General features: G+C 36.5%; 1 protein-coding gene across 1 annotated transcript in view; it reads right to left on the reverse strand.

The window, feature by feature from the left end:
- Nucleotides 1–15,147, reverse strand: part of LOC306869215 (electrogenic sodium bicarbonate cotransporter 4-like) — a gene marked incomplete at its 3' end in the record, with an annotated part of 28,489 nt that overhangs the window by 12,302 nt on the left and 1,040 nt on the right. The window contains exons 2-12 of the mRNA XM_079415885.1: nucleotides 13,754–13,809; nucleotides 11,921–12,145; nucleotides 8,126–8,258; nucleotides 6,702–6,862; nucleotides 6,344–6,496; nucleotides 5,682–5,774; nucleotides 4,691–4,746; nucleotides 911–1,068; nucleotides 721–808; nucleotides 407–561; nucleotides 199–324 (exon numbers count right to left, since the gene is read on the reverse strand). Of these exons, the coding sequence (XP_079272011.1) occupies nucleotides 199–324; nucleotides 407–561; nucleotides 721–808; nucleotides 911–1,068; nucleotides 4,691–4,746; nucleotides 5,682–5,774; nucleotides 6,344–6,496; nucleotides 6,702–6,862; nucleotides 8,126–8,258; nucleotides 11,921–12,145; nucleotides 13,754–13,808 (1,403 nt within the window). The 5' untranslated portion in view covers nucleotide 13,809. The remainder of the gene's footprint in view (nucleotides 1–198; nucleotides 325–406; nucleotides 562–720; nucleotides 809–910; nucleotides 1,069–4,690; nucleotides 4,747–5,681; nucleotides 5,775–6,343; nucleotides 6,497–6,701; nucleotides 6,863–8,125; nucleotides 8,259–11,920; nucleotides 12,146–13,753; nucleotides 13,810–15,147) is intronic.

A 15,147-nucleotide genomic window follows, 5' to 3' on the forward strand; every position in this document is an offset into this window, starting at 1 on the left:
GCAATTCAAATGTGAATGTAAATAAGTAGATTTAAAATGAATTAAAATTCTAGAATAGTAAAGTTTGCTAAGAAAACTTGTTGTCTTGAAAAATTCATTTTTTTTAAATGTTAAAAAATCATTGAAGCTTAAAAGTTTTAGGCCTTATTTAACGTTAGGTATGTATGTATGTATGGATGTATGCATGGATGGACCCACCTCCCCGTAAACGCCAACTCTTCGCCAAGCTCGTGTGGAGCAGGCATAACCTCATCCTCAACATGCCCTCCGCCACCTGCTGTTCCATTCATCTGACCCAGCTCATTGAGGGAAAACACAGACTTCCTTCTCAGAGAAATAAAGACGAATGTTAAGATAGAAGCAGATGGGCAGAACAAAGAATGAGTACAAGAAGAATAAGTTTTACCTTTTGTCTGCTGAGGGAATTTGTTTGGGGGGTTCTATGCGAATTTTGGGGTCCCATTCTCCAGGTGGAAGCACAATCACCTCATCCAGAAACTCATCAATGCCAGCAATCAGATCTTCTCGGTCCCTGGCTTTATATGCTACATCACTGAAAAGCTGTGGATAAAATCAATCAATCTTTGGTCGATTTAAAGGGCAATATTTATCTTCTTTCCCAAGTTTATTTGGAAGAATCGCACATTAAGGATGGTAAGAATTTACAGTAGACTGCATGAAAAATATTAATCGCATAACAAACAAAACAATCAAACTTACATCATCCACCATGAGAGTGGCAATGGCCCGTCCAATCTCATTGTAAGATTTGGCTTTGCCAGGAGGCCCAAGTAGCACAAACAAAAATCTGTCCATTAAGAGAAAACACATTCAAAACTTTCTTTTAGTACACTAAAATTTTTCATTATCTTTCTGCAGACATATTGTTTTTAATGTGCAAAACTGTTACCTGGTGGGCACTGGGACTTCCGTCAGACCTCCAAGAGTGGTGGCCTGAGACAGCCGAACGAAGGCAACAAAGGGTTTTTCTAAGAAGTCCACTTCTCCCACCAGAACATTTGATGCCTCTGCATCTCTGGGGATTTTTTTCATAAACTTGTTCTTCAGCTAAAATCAAAGTGAACAAAGAAAAAAATAATACAAAACGATTTAGAAGGTAGTCTAAGACACTTATGTTTTCCTTTAACCCCTCTCTTCCATAAAAGAACCCTCGTGTTGTCATTTAACCCCTATGTTCCATCATAGAACCCTTATGTTGTCATTTAACCATTTGTTCTATCACAGGACCGTTTGGTTACAATTAAATCTTTCTGTTCTATCACAGGACATTGATGATGTCATTTAACTCTTCTTTTACACCACAGCATTCTTATATTGTCATTTAACCCTTCTGTTCCATCACTGGACCCTTACTGTCTGTTGCTTTTAACCCTTCTGTTCCATCACAGAACCCTCATGTTGACATTTAACCCTTTTGTTCTATCACAGGACACTTGTGTTGTAATTTAATCACTCTGTTCCATCATAGAACATTTATGATGTCATTTAACCCTTCTGTTCCATCACAGGACCCTTATCTTGCCTTTAACCCCTCTGTTCCATTACAAGACCCTTATGTTGTCATGTAACCCTTTTGTTCTATCATAGGACACTTATGTTGTCATGTAACCCTTTTGTTCGATCATAGGACATTTATGTTGTCATGTAACCCTTCTGTTCTATTATAGGGCACTTATGTTGTCTTTAACCCCTCTGTTCCATTACAAGACCCTTATGTTGTCATGTAACCCTTTTGTTCTATCATAGGACACTTATGTTGTCATGTAACCCTTCTGTTCCATTATAGGGCACTTATGTTGTCTTTAACCCCTCTGTTCCATTACAAGACCCTTATGTTGTCATGTAACCCTTTTGTTCTATCATAGGACACTTATGTTGTCATGTAACCCTTCTGTTCTATCATAGGACACTTATGTTGTCTTTAACCCCTCTGTTCCATTACAAGACCCTTATGTTGTCATGTAACCCTTTTGTTCGATCATAGGACACTTATGTTGTCATGTAACCCTTCTGTTCTATAATAGGGCACTTATGTTGTCTTTAACCCCTCTGTTCCATTACAAGACCCTTATGTTGTCATGTAACCCTTTTGTTCTATCATAGGACACTTATGTTGTCATGTAACCCTTCTGTTCTATCATAGGACACTTATGTTGCCTTTAACCCCTCTGTTCCATCACAGAACCCTTATGTTGTCATTTAACCCTTTTGTTCCATCATAGGACACTTATGTTGTCATGTAACCCTTCTGTTCTATTATAGGGCACTTATGTTGTCTTTAACCCCTCTGTTCCATTACAAGACCCTTATGTTGTCATGTAACCCTTTTGTTCTATCATAGGACACTTATGTTGTCATGTAACCCTTCTGTTCTATCATAGGACACTTATGTTGTCATGTAACCCTTCTGTTCTATCATAGGACACTTATGTTGCCTTTAACCCCTCTGTTCCATCACAGGACCCTTATGTTGCCTTTAACCCCTCTGTTCCATCACAGAACCCTTATGTTGTCATTTAACCCTTTTGTTCCATCATAGGACACTTATGTTGTCATGTAACCCTTCTGTTCTATCATAGGACACTTATGTTGCCTTTAACCCCTCTGTTCCATCACAGGACCTTTATGTTGCCTTTAACCCCTCTGCTCCATCACATAACCCTTATGTTGTCATTTAACCCTTTTGTTCCATCATGTTGTCATTTAACCCTTAACTGTGTGCTGCTTTTTATTAATGGAAGATTCTAATAAAAAATGTAATAATATATTAAATAATAATTTAATATTATATTTATTATTATGAAGAGCACAATTACAGAACGGAATCTATATAATATAGTATAATATTATATTACATTATATTATATTTAAACACAAAAGTTGATTTATTGCTATGTACACTCTGTGAAACTTCTCACACACGTTTACTTGTACTATTTTAACCTCTATTACAAAATGCCTTTAGCCTTTATCACTTCGAAGACAGAACAATTCCATCTGAAGCCCTTGAACAAGTTGCAGTCTGGATTTAGATTAATCTCTATGCTTTCCTCCTGTCTCCCTCTGACAAATTGTAAACCAAGCATTAGTCCCCCAGTGTTACAATGTTCATGTATAAGGAGTTTATCTCAACTTCACGTTGTATGTCAGGCATGTGTAAGAATGGAGTTTCTGAAAGGCTACGCTGGTTTATCTGGCAGACGAAGCTCAATGTGTTCCTACTTTTGCCTATTTCAAAAACCTTTGGATAACAGTTCCTCCAAACAATGCTTTACATTTTCCTATCTCTATATATTCCTACTTCTATAATAAGGCTTGGTTTTAAATGGGGAAGTCTATATAAATGTTCAGTTATTGTTTCAATGATTTACACAATTATTCAAAAGTTGTTGTTGTTGTTTTTAAGGAAGACTCTTATGCTTACCAAGGCTGCATTAATTTGATCAAAAATGCAGTAAAATAGTAATATCAAATACAATTACAAATTAAAAAACGTAATAAAAAATGAAAAAGTACTGTTTAATAATTGTAAACTAACTATAAAAACTGTTATATAGAATGCTGATAAATGGAAAATTAAATAGCAAATAGCATTAACTTTTGACCATTTTAATGCATCCTTGTCTAATTAAAAATATTAATTTATTTACTATTGAGCGGTAGTCTACATGTTAAAATCAAGCATTTTTGTGTTGAGTTTATATATGCTCATATAAAGATGTTTATCATACTCGAATACTCATTCAGTTTTTATAAATTAAGTTCAGTCTCGATTCGGCAAAAAGACTGTTTTCTGATTCTATTGATATACAGTCTAAGGAACAAAATCATGTTGTTTTAGTCCAGCTAATGGACTAAAATGATTTTTGCTCATGAAAACTTGCTGTTATAAAATATCTTCATGAACAAAAGCAGGACAGTAATAAACGAGTGTCGTGACAGGAGGCTATAGCCTTGTACATTGTGCATCCATCGACCAAACTGAGACAGTGACACCATTTTCCAGAGGGATCAGGCCACAGCTCCCGGGTATCCCTCGGCATGTGAGAGCCTCGCACGAGGACCACACAGTCAGATGGCACGTTTCCCCAATGGCAGATCAATACCGACCCAGACACCAGGCCACAGTAAAGCAAGCCACATCAGATCAGCAGAGCCACACATAATCACAGTGACCTCTTCATAAGAATATACTATGCAGTAGTTTTCTTTTTAGTGCAAGCACAGTTTCGACAAAATCAACATTTCATCAAATACATCAATACACTTGACTCAAATTGTAAGATGTGTATTCTTACAAAGGAATGGCGGGAATTTCTCATTTTGGTGATATCCAGTTTTGTGACCTCAAAAAAAGTGTTTCAGTAGTTCTAGCTTTATTCATTTTTATTAAGAAAACATGAATTTCATGTATTTAAATGAATACATCACATTCCAATATAATGATGTTAAAGAAAGCGAAAGAGACTTTGATTTCTAGAATTGCTTGGATTTTTCTGTGAAGTCAGTCTGGAAAACTGGTAACGGCAGCTAAAAATAGCTTCAAAGCAAATAGAAAAGATCCTTGCAGATGCTGTTGTGAACTATACAAATGCTTTTGTGCCTTGACAAATTGTGGTTTCTTTCTGTATGTATAGATGCAGACACACTGTGAAACCATGTGACTCACCTGGTCTGTGCTTGGTGTGTCTGCAATGTCATTCATACTCCTACTTTGAGCGTGGCCTGCAGACACACATGCACAAATATTAAAATAAAATGTCATTACACATATTTCATCAAATGAGTATTTAAAGGAATTTTTCACCCAAAAATGAAAATTCTGTTATTAATTGCTTACCCTCATGTCGTTCCAAACCCGTAAGATCCTCGTTCATCTTCAGAACACAAATTAAGATATTTCTGATAAAATCCGACAGCTCTCAGTCCCTCCCATAGACAACAAGGATCCTACCACGATCAAGGCTCAGAAACGTAGCAAGGAGATCGTTAAAATAATCCATGTGACATCAATGGTTCAATCGTAATTTTACGAAGCTACGAGAATACTTCTTGTGCACAAAGAAAACAAAAATAACGACTTTATTCAACAATTCGTCTCCTCCGCATCACCCTCTAGCACCATTTTGGAGAGTATCACATACAACATATGCAACGGATGTACGCGGATATGTTGTTTATGTTCAGATCAAAGCGTAAACAGTGTAAACATTCTATGTTTCTGAGCCTTGATTGTGTTAGGATCCTTGCTGTCTATGGGAGGGTCCGAGAGCTCTCGGAATGCATCAAAAACATATGTGTTTTCCGAAAATGAACGAAGGTCTTACAGGTTTGGAACGACATAAGGGTGAGTAATTAATGACATAATTTTCATTTTTGGGTGAACTATCCCTTTAAGTCTTACTTCACCAGCTAGCTATTTGACAACTAATCTGACATCACTCACTAATTATAAACTCTTGCTGGGCAGCATTAATGAAAAAGCTTTATATAAAATGCAATTTAAAACAGGAAATGTTGATCAATCACACTATCTTAAGCAGAATTATCTCTTCAACTGGTTTCAACCAAACTAACAGATCACTGACACCTTCTAGATGAGTAGAATAATTAAAAGTGGAGACAAGGATCACAGGATGAAAAGGAGCATTTAGACTCACGTAGTTGGCCATAGTTGGCTTGTTTGCTTTGCAGATCTTCTGTTGAGCGGTTAAAATTTGCTCCAGCAGCCGGGGATCGGGCTGGGCTCCGAGCTATGAGATACAAGACACATTGCAACTTTTTTAATTAACTATTAAGCAGACAATGTTTTTCTAATAAGTTGATGCTAATGAACTGAAAAAAGGAGAGCAATAAATTAACCCACTGAAAGAAGTGAAATGGGATTTGGGACTGTTCCCCAAAAAAGTCTGTTATCTACTCACCCTTATGTCAGCTAAAACCCATATCATTTTATTCAGCAATGCTCAGGTCGAATTTAACAAAGGCCGTGTCAGTCTTTTATAAACAACAAAAGTGGATGCTGACCAATGGCTGTCAAGCTCCAAAAAGGATGAAAGCATTACATAAAAGTTGTCTTGTCTTCTGAAGCCATACAGTTTTGTATGACAAATCCAAGGTCTTTACTCACTGAAAATCTTACATTAATAATACCTGAAGATACACAAAAAAACATCTGCATTGACAACAGAAAACTGCAATTCCACAGCAGTGCTATAGTTTAGTTATTGTTCACGTATTCCTTCATTTTTCAACCTGTTGTGCACAATATGAGTAGGGATGGATGGAGAAACAGGAACCGTTTTAAAGATTGAACACTCACTGCCTCCAGAGCCAGACTTGCCCAGATCTGCAAAGGAGCGATGGATGGGCTTCTTTGTCTGGTGTCTATGCTTTCTCAACAGGACAAAGCTAATTTTGTCTCTCAGCTCAGGACCGATCAGCCCTTCCTCTATCTGACGTTCGATGATGTCATCTACAGGAGACAAAAGTTAAAGTGGTTTGCTTTGAAAAGTACACTGGCATGAGAGCAAAACATTATAATGCATAAAAAACAATGAAAAAGAAACACTTCAGTATGCAAGACGATATGTGCTGTACAAAGGTTGAGATGGTTCAGAAAACATCAGTGGCCCCCCGTTAGAGGACAAGCACCCTGAACAAAGAGACTGGTTGCTCACCGACTATCTGTGGGAGTGAATAGCCCTCCAGGTCCAGCAGCACGGTGCCTGTCTGTAGGCATGTCCGCAGTTCAAACAGACTGTGCAGGGAGAGCGTGGAAACGTGGGGTTTGCTCCATCTCTCTCCACCCTCCTCGACCTTTTCCTCAAACTTCACCCACCTGCAGATATGCAGTCACACACACAAAGTTGAAGTCAAGCAGAGAAAAAAAGGAACTGTAAGTTTCTGATGTTGATGTTGTTTAGGCCCAAATGCTGTTTATTTTGAGGTGAAATGTGAAATTTCTGTCTCACTACAGCAGAAGTGACTACATCTTAGTATGAAGGGCCATAAATCAAATTTGATCGGAGTCTGATTTTTGGCAATGGGCTGAAAATAATGGCAACCATTTTACATAAAAAATGACATGTTTTTAGATTGAATTCACTTATATTATCTATGAGGCAAATGTATACATTTTGTCACGTTTAAGATAAATTAGAAATTAAAATTGACTTTGTGCCGCCCTCTTGTGATATGACATGACGGCCCAAATCAAAGGATATCACAGGTCAACTTTAGCCTGCAGCCTTGGTTTGAGGATCTATGCACTATAGAGGAAACAAACGGTAGTACAAAAATAATGATTATTTCTGAACAAATGTCCTTGTTCGTGAAAATGATAACATCAAAAACTGCTTTTTATGTGTTTTCATGAGCCATGGGGTTATTGTGTTGCTGGTTAGCATGTCCCTGTTGTTATACACAATTTTGGGGGCAAAAAGTACTGTATAAAAATTAAAAAAATGACAAATATCTGTGCAGTCTGATGAAATAAACATAAATATCACATTCTTCCCTTTTTTATTCATTTGGTACAGCTCAGTACATTCGCTATAACTAATTAGTAGTAGCCTAGTGTTATTTTAGTAGCCTATTATTTATGTAGTGTTATTAATATTTTAAAATAGGCTTTTATTTTTACTTTTTATTGCATGTTTAGTTTAAATTTTGTTTGTGCAATTTTTTATATATATATTTATATTTAGGTTTCAGTTTATATGTAATTTGGTTTTAATTGTAGTTCAGTTTTATTTTTTACTTACACTTTTTAGTTTTAATTTCATTCTATTTCTTAAACTTATTTCAGTTAGTGGCCTAGGCAACATTTTTAATTTTCATTTAGTTACAGTTTTTTTTGTTTAATATTTATATTTCAGCCTTATTTCAATTAACAGAAATGTTTATAACAGTTTAAGTTTTCATTTTAGTCAACAATAATATCCTAACTTTATGGCTACAGAGCTCAGCAATGTTTTGAAAGAGCCACAGAGCGACAGGAACATCATACTAATGGTTCACTAACAATCTCTGATGCATATTAAACTGAGGCAGGGAAATTTTTAATTTCCAATAGGTGATGCGTTTGTGTGTGTTTTTCTACCTAGCTGATTCTCTCCACTCCAGCTCGTCGCCCTCGTGTTGCAGCGTGTCCATCTCGGTGAAGAGAGTGGGTGTGGGCATGGTTTCCTCATCATCCCCCAAAATGTAGCGCAGTCGCTCTGCAGCTGGGGACACTGTGAGATGAACAGGAAGAGAAGTGATTGAAAACTTGCCTGTTTGGATTTCACTCAGTCAGATAGCAGAATGAGATTGTCAGGGTTCTGTCACTTCGGTCTAGTTTATTCATGGTTTTGTGACGGAGCCCTGACACTCCCTTCTTGTCTTGTTTTCTGGTTTCTCTTGTCTGCGTGCTCTGTTTCATGTTGGGGCGTGGTGTTCGGATCCCGGCACTCCTGTCTTGTTCAGACTCGGTTCTGGTTTCGTGTCGGGGTTCGGACACTCACGCTCCAGGTCTGTTCTTGCTGGGGAGCGTGCGATTTTGAATTCGCTCGGGCCGTGCGCTCCTCTGTCCTCTGTGTGTGTGTGTGTTTTGTTTGCGTGCTTTCATGTTTGTTTTTGTGAACACGCGGCTTCTGAGTCTTCTCATTAGCTGCGTGTTCATGTCCTGTTTTGCACATGGCTAGTGATTTGTTTTGCTGGCCATGTGCTTGTGTTTTTGTTTTGTTTGAGCACATGGCTGGTCTTGTTTAGTTCTATGTACAATGTGCTCTCATGTCAATTGTCTTGACCCCACCCACCTTGTTTCCTAATTATTGGTTAATTTGCCCCACCTGTTACCTCATTACCCTCCTCATTTGCTCCCTTTATAATCTCCTTGTGTTTGCAGTCCTGTGCCAGTTCGTCGTCGTAACTTCCCCTGTCCTGCCCTGCCTTGCCAAGCCTGCCAGCTGTCCTGTTTTTCCCCTACGGGGTAGTTTTGGTTGGTTTTGTTTATTTTTATTATTAATAAAGCCCATTCTCTGCAGTACTGAGTCCTCGCCTCATCCCTTCTCCCCACAACCCTGACAGAGATGGCCTTCATAAATAAAAATTGCAGTGCAGCACCACACGCAGTGAAAGTATGTTCCCAAAAGTTGAGAAGAAACAACAAGGACACCCACTGGGTATATTTGATCCGGTGTTGTGATGGCTGACTGTGCCTGGAGGAACACCGGCGCAGCGTAAGCCATTGTTCATTAATTTTCTGTGCGAGGACTAAAACTGTGAGCTGTGACTGAAGCTGCACGAGAATCCACACTGTGCTTGTTTTTCTGGGCTTGTTTGAGGTGATGCCAGCGAGTTTGTGGCAACGTCTGGGTCGTTCTGTTCTTTATTTGTTTTCATTTCTATGTTCAGCATTTCTCAGCTCTAACACCTGTTAGGTACATCTTAATTCCCAACTATGGTTTGATCATCTCTGCCTGTTTCATCCTCCTTCCAAATAGGCCACACACAGGCTTCCAGAGAACTAAATTTATGCCTCAAGAAGACACGTGGAATGAGATGCCTTTACATCTCTCACATGTAAACTCAAACTTTACATGTGAGAGATTATATATGAAGAGAAGCATGTTCGATTAAACACTGAAAACACAGCTGACAAAGGAACTGATGCATATTGTGCTGCTGTCATGGAAACTATCATAATTAAGCAATATAAAATTTTAACATGTGATTAGTTAAGAAGCTGTTGACTAAATTAAAGTTGAATGCCAAACTATTAAAAAGTTCATTAAATGTATAAATCCAGATTTCTTTTTAAATATTTACTGTAACAAATGGTGGTATGTCTATTGAAGCTGCAGTGCACTGACAAAAATGATTTTGTAGTGAAGTAAATACTACAGAAAAAAAAAAATATATATATATATATATATTCTACATTAAATAATTTAATTCAGGCAAGAATAAAAATAAATTCTATATTAGTACTCAATTTAAGCTTGTAGAAATTACAGTTTGAACATATGAGTATATTTTACTTGGAATTGTTTATGTTTGAGTTGTTTTATGGTTTAGTAACTTGCTGTTTTGTGAGCAATCTGGAGTTCATTTTCTACTCAAAATATTGTGTACCAAGTACTGAGGTCTCTGTTCATTCGGGTAATAACTATGTTGAGTAGACTTATTATCTTAAAAAGGATGACATGCTGTTGCTTACTTACATGTTTGTAAGTGAACCACATACTTTAACAGCATGCTTTTTTTCAGTGCCACATTGTTTGAGTAAAGTTTACAAACTGTGACTGAATATTGTAGAGTAAACTTAAATAGAAATTACTCATCAAACTCTAACCATGTTAAACTGACTTATTTCCTTTTCTATTTTTACATAACATAGTTAAGTAGATTTTACTTAATTCCATACTTAAATGGTACTTAAAATATATGTGTGCAAATCTTGCAAATCTTGCAAAATAAAAATTAAGTAAATTTTACTTTTTCTTTTTTTTTTCAGTGTATGATGAGTTGTAATTACTCACAGCTGAGAATAAGTGAGAGAAGGAAGATAACTTTGAGTTTCATGTCAGCAGCAAAGGAGTTTATGGCCATTTTTAGTCCATTTCATAATGCTGAAAAAATGGAAGGTTTTCAATAATAGAGCTGCTTAGTCATGATGTTAATTTGTTGGCCAATCATGAAGGCTTATTTGCCATGGGTTCCCTTAATTTGCTATGGATTTAATGACAGTGGTTTGTAATTAATGAAAAAAAGATGTATGTTCAATGTTATTTGAAAAAAAAAAAGTTTTGTTTCAAGACATAAAATTTTGTATCTTAATCAAATGTTAAAATCTTAAAAAAAAAAAAGCTGCTAACAAGTAGCATAGAATTCCAGTTTTCTGATTCAACATGACTTACAAACATACAAAAATTCTAAAACTTAAACTAAAATTAAAACGCAAACTGAAAATATACAAATGAAAGCTCATTGAAAATATGAACAACTATATAATATCAAAATAACATCTGCTTGCATCTAAAAGCACAGCCACAGCCATTAAAATTCATGTTTGAGGTATGACTGTATACCATAAAAAAGCTTATTTTCCTCACAAATCAAAAACATCCTCTCTAAAAACCCATTGGAAATTCCCTAGAAAATCCATGGCTAATTGTTAAATCTCTTCTGGGTTTTAGGATTACTGATCAGCTCTATTCTGAATGTAACTTATATTCAGAACTCATAAATAATACAATGTAGCATGGTATGCTGTTTTGACCTAAAATATGGCCCATTTTACAGATGACAAGTTTATTATTATAGGCTAATATAGCATAAAAGTAACAAATGAAAGTGCATTTTCTCTGAGCGTGTGCTGACTGCAATCTCTGATGCACCGCAAGTTGTTTATTCTCATGCGTTTAGAGATGCATCACCATAATTGTTTTTCATGGTCTTCTATTCTGCAGTGACGGCTCTATCCTGCCCTTGGCTCAGCATGAGATTGAGAGTGAGGGTGCGGGGTATATCCGATAAACTCAGCACAACTCCATTTCACACACACAAACAAAGAAATGTATGGCGGTATTGCTCCCTGTAGTCCCCTTGAATTTGCATTCTAACTTTCAGATGCATTTCCTTGAGTCTATTGCCTCACAGGGTATTTGAATTTAACTGCTTCCCATCTCTTGCACCTATATGCATAGAATCCATTATGATTCTACCTTTTTTTTGGATCACTAGCCTGTTGGATCACCATATTGGCAATAAAGAAGTATGTGGAAAGTTCTGTGTTGGTAAAGGTTGAAGTTTACATCCTGCTCAATCATATGTATCACCATATACAGGAAACACTTACAAATCACTAATTTGAATGACTTAAGCTCTGTTTCGGAGCTGATTAAGGACTCACTGGTTCTGTTGATGTCTGGTGGCAGATTGTCTGGTGGCAGTACTACTCCCGCCTCCAGATCGTAGCGGTCTCTGTCATCACAATCGTAGTGTTCGTGTCTGTGATGGTCGTGTCTAAGTCTTCGTTCTGGATCTGCATTACGACTCAACACGGACGAACGTCTCCTTCTGCGTTTGCGCCGGTAACCCGGGGGCACTGGCACACCAATGTAAATAGACTGTTGATCTGTGGAAGGCAGAACACTTTTTGATAAGAAGATTAATAACACATTGTTCAATGCCTTGGATGTCATTGATTTTGGAAAGTAATTTCATGCTCCATAGAAAATGTTCTGCTCACTCAAGCAAACGTAATCAAGTGACCAAAGTGGCATGATCTGGTTCAACTATTGACTGACATTGTAGGATCAATAAATGGCCTATATTCATTTGCAATAAACTCTTCATACTTCCAGTTCTGTCAAAGTACAAACACTTAATATAAGAGAATATCTAGCCCTAAGCACAACATATTCTTTAAGTTTACTCTCAATTGATAATTCATCTAATTATTATAGGAAATTGTTGGAAAGACAAATTAAACACAAATATAACCTTTATAATATGAAGAAATGCACCAAATCAGCATATTAGAATGATTTCTGAACGATCATGTGACTCTGAAGAATGGAGTATTGGATGCAGAAAATGCAGCTTTGCCTTTGCATGAATAAATTACTTTAATAAATAAATGCTTAAATAAATAACAATAGAAAACATGCATTTAAAATTATAATAACATTTTGTAATATGGAGAATATGTAATGTGGATGGAGAACACCCCCAATAAATTTCATATATTATTTTCTCCCTAAGGGAACAGTTACTTTTGTAATTTTAACTACAATTATCCCTCATCTTACTGTACTGTATGTTTTATGAGATGTGAAGTGGAGGAGGAAAAAACTGTCTGGTTAATTGTGAAAGTGAGAGGAAATGTGAAAAATATTTTTAGCTGCTGGTACAGCAATAACTTCACTAATTTGGACATAATGTGCTTTGTGCAATATTTAATTTTCGATCTCTTTGAGGTGGCAAAATGCCCGGATATGTGTGACACTTTATTTCCTAAATGGTGTCTGCCAAACTGTGAACAGATAATGAAAAGAAATGACGAGTGGTAAAAAGAGTGAGGTATATCCGAGTGAAACGGCTTCTCAAAATATAGGACGGGACTAGCCTACATTAGGGCGGGATTTTGTCCATCTGGATTTGATCGGATCACTATCGTTTGCTATTGCTGCAGTTTCAAATAGAGTGATGGTCACTTTAAAGCGAATGTATGTAAGTTTCTTTTTTTACATTAAAATATTAGCTTCAAAATCATTCTGATGGTACACTGACTTCTAATATTGTGTATGGCTTCTGTTTCTTTCCCACTCTGCCCCCTACACATCTGTTTAGTATGTATAGGAAATTCCTCAAAATGAGCGGATTGCTTTACAGCTGCAACAAATGCACATGTACAGCTATCCACAGTCATATATTTACAACAGTAAATGTACTTTTGCGAAATTGGAGACAACTAAAGTTATGTAAGTGGAATTCACTTAACTTTAGTTGTCTCCAATTTCGCAAAAGTACACAAAACTACAATAAAGTTACTTTAATGTTCAATGACCCCATTTCGTTTGTTACTTTATCAAATGTGGCAAAATGTATTCATTAGAAGATCTGATAACAATAATTATTTTCGAAATAATAACTATTTTTTCTTTAGTTATTTGTTTAATATTTCACGTTACATTTGTCTTCGTATTTGTGTGTGTGTGTGTGGTTTCATAAGTCTACTCACCCTCCTCCTCCTCATAACGGTAACGACTGTTGCCCATGCCTCGATCATGGTCCATCCTGAGATAATACAAAGATGATTTAATAAGAAAGAATGCAAACCAAAGGTGTATTTCTGTAACATATTGAAAATATTTCAAATCATCAGTCTTTCTTGTTATGAGTTTTGATCATGCATAACAGAAGGTCAGGGGCATGACTGGCGGCAGTGGCACACACTGGGCATTGCTGAATCGCTGCCAATAACAGATCAATAGTGAAATAATTAACAGAGCAAATGACCGATGGAAAGATACATAATTACACGAGAAGGAGGAAAACTCATGCTGTCCAACTGCAAGGCCAGTCTCTTCCCTTCACTTTAAAGCCACTAGAATAATTTCACAGGTTATGATTTTCATACACACTTATATTATTGAGCACAAATGAAACGTCTAAATTTAGGTGCTCAATTACTCTGATTTTATTACAAATTATTACTCAGGCGTTTACAAATATTGCGAATACAATTCAATAAATGTGCAATATGTTCACACAGTTTTTGTGAACACTACACTGAGTAAATTGTTTATTCTTCAATTTGAAATAAAACCGATTAACCATCCAAAACCTCTGAAAATAACACTTTTATTCAGAAAGGATCCATTAAACTGATCAAAAGTGACAGTAAATTCATTTATAACATTGCATAAGATTTATTCAAAATAAATGCTGTTCTTTTGAACTTTATATTCATAAAAAATCATTCAATTCATAAAAAATAACTCCTGAAATACCCAAAATATTAAGCAGCACAACTGATTTCAACACTGATCATATTAAATAATGTTATGTGTAAATCAGCATATTACAAATCAGAATCAGAATCAGAATTAGCTTTATTCGCCAAGTGTGTGCAGACACACAAGGAATTTGTTGTGGTTTTTAAGGAAGCTTAAACATGTAGATCATAATAAGGAGGTATGGTGCTGCATTTGATTAACTCTGTTGGGTTCCAAACGGGATAATTAGTTGTCACATTGGTGTCCTTCATACCCGATGGCCAGCAGAGCAAGAGAGAGAGAACAATGGTGAAAGGGGGAAAAAGAGAAATGCTGTTGGCCATTCTCCCTCACAGGCTCGATCAATGGGTTCCCATTTGTACTCAACCCACTTACAGCACTGGCCCAGTGTCCTCTCTCTCTTCCTGCATTTTTGCTAACCTCCCTACTCTCTCTCTCTAAACAGAGAGAGAGAGAGTAGGGAAAAACAGACCCACACTGACAAAAGTTAATTGGAAATTTTTCTTCACACTCTCTAAATAGCTCATTAGTTTAGGAGCAACACTCAGATTTATAGTACTGTCAGCGTTAATTCACCATGAAAATTTTCCTTTTCATTGGATGAAGCTATTAAAAT

Source organism: Barbus barbus (assembly GCF_936440315.1).
Source record: "Barbus barbus genome assembly, chromosome: 5".
In the NCBI taxonomy this organism is placed as follows: Eukaryota; Metazoa; Chordata; class Actinopteri; order Cypriniformes; family Cyprinidae; genus Barbus; species Barbus barbus.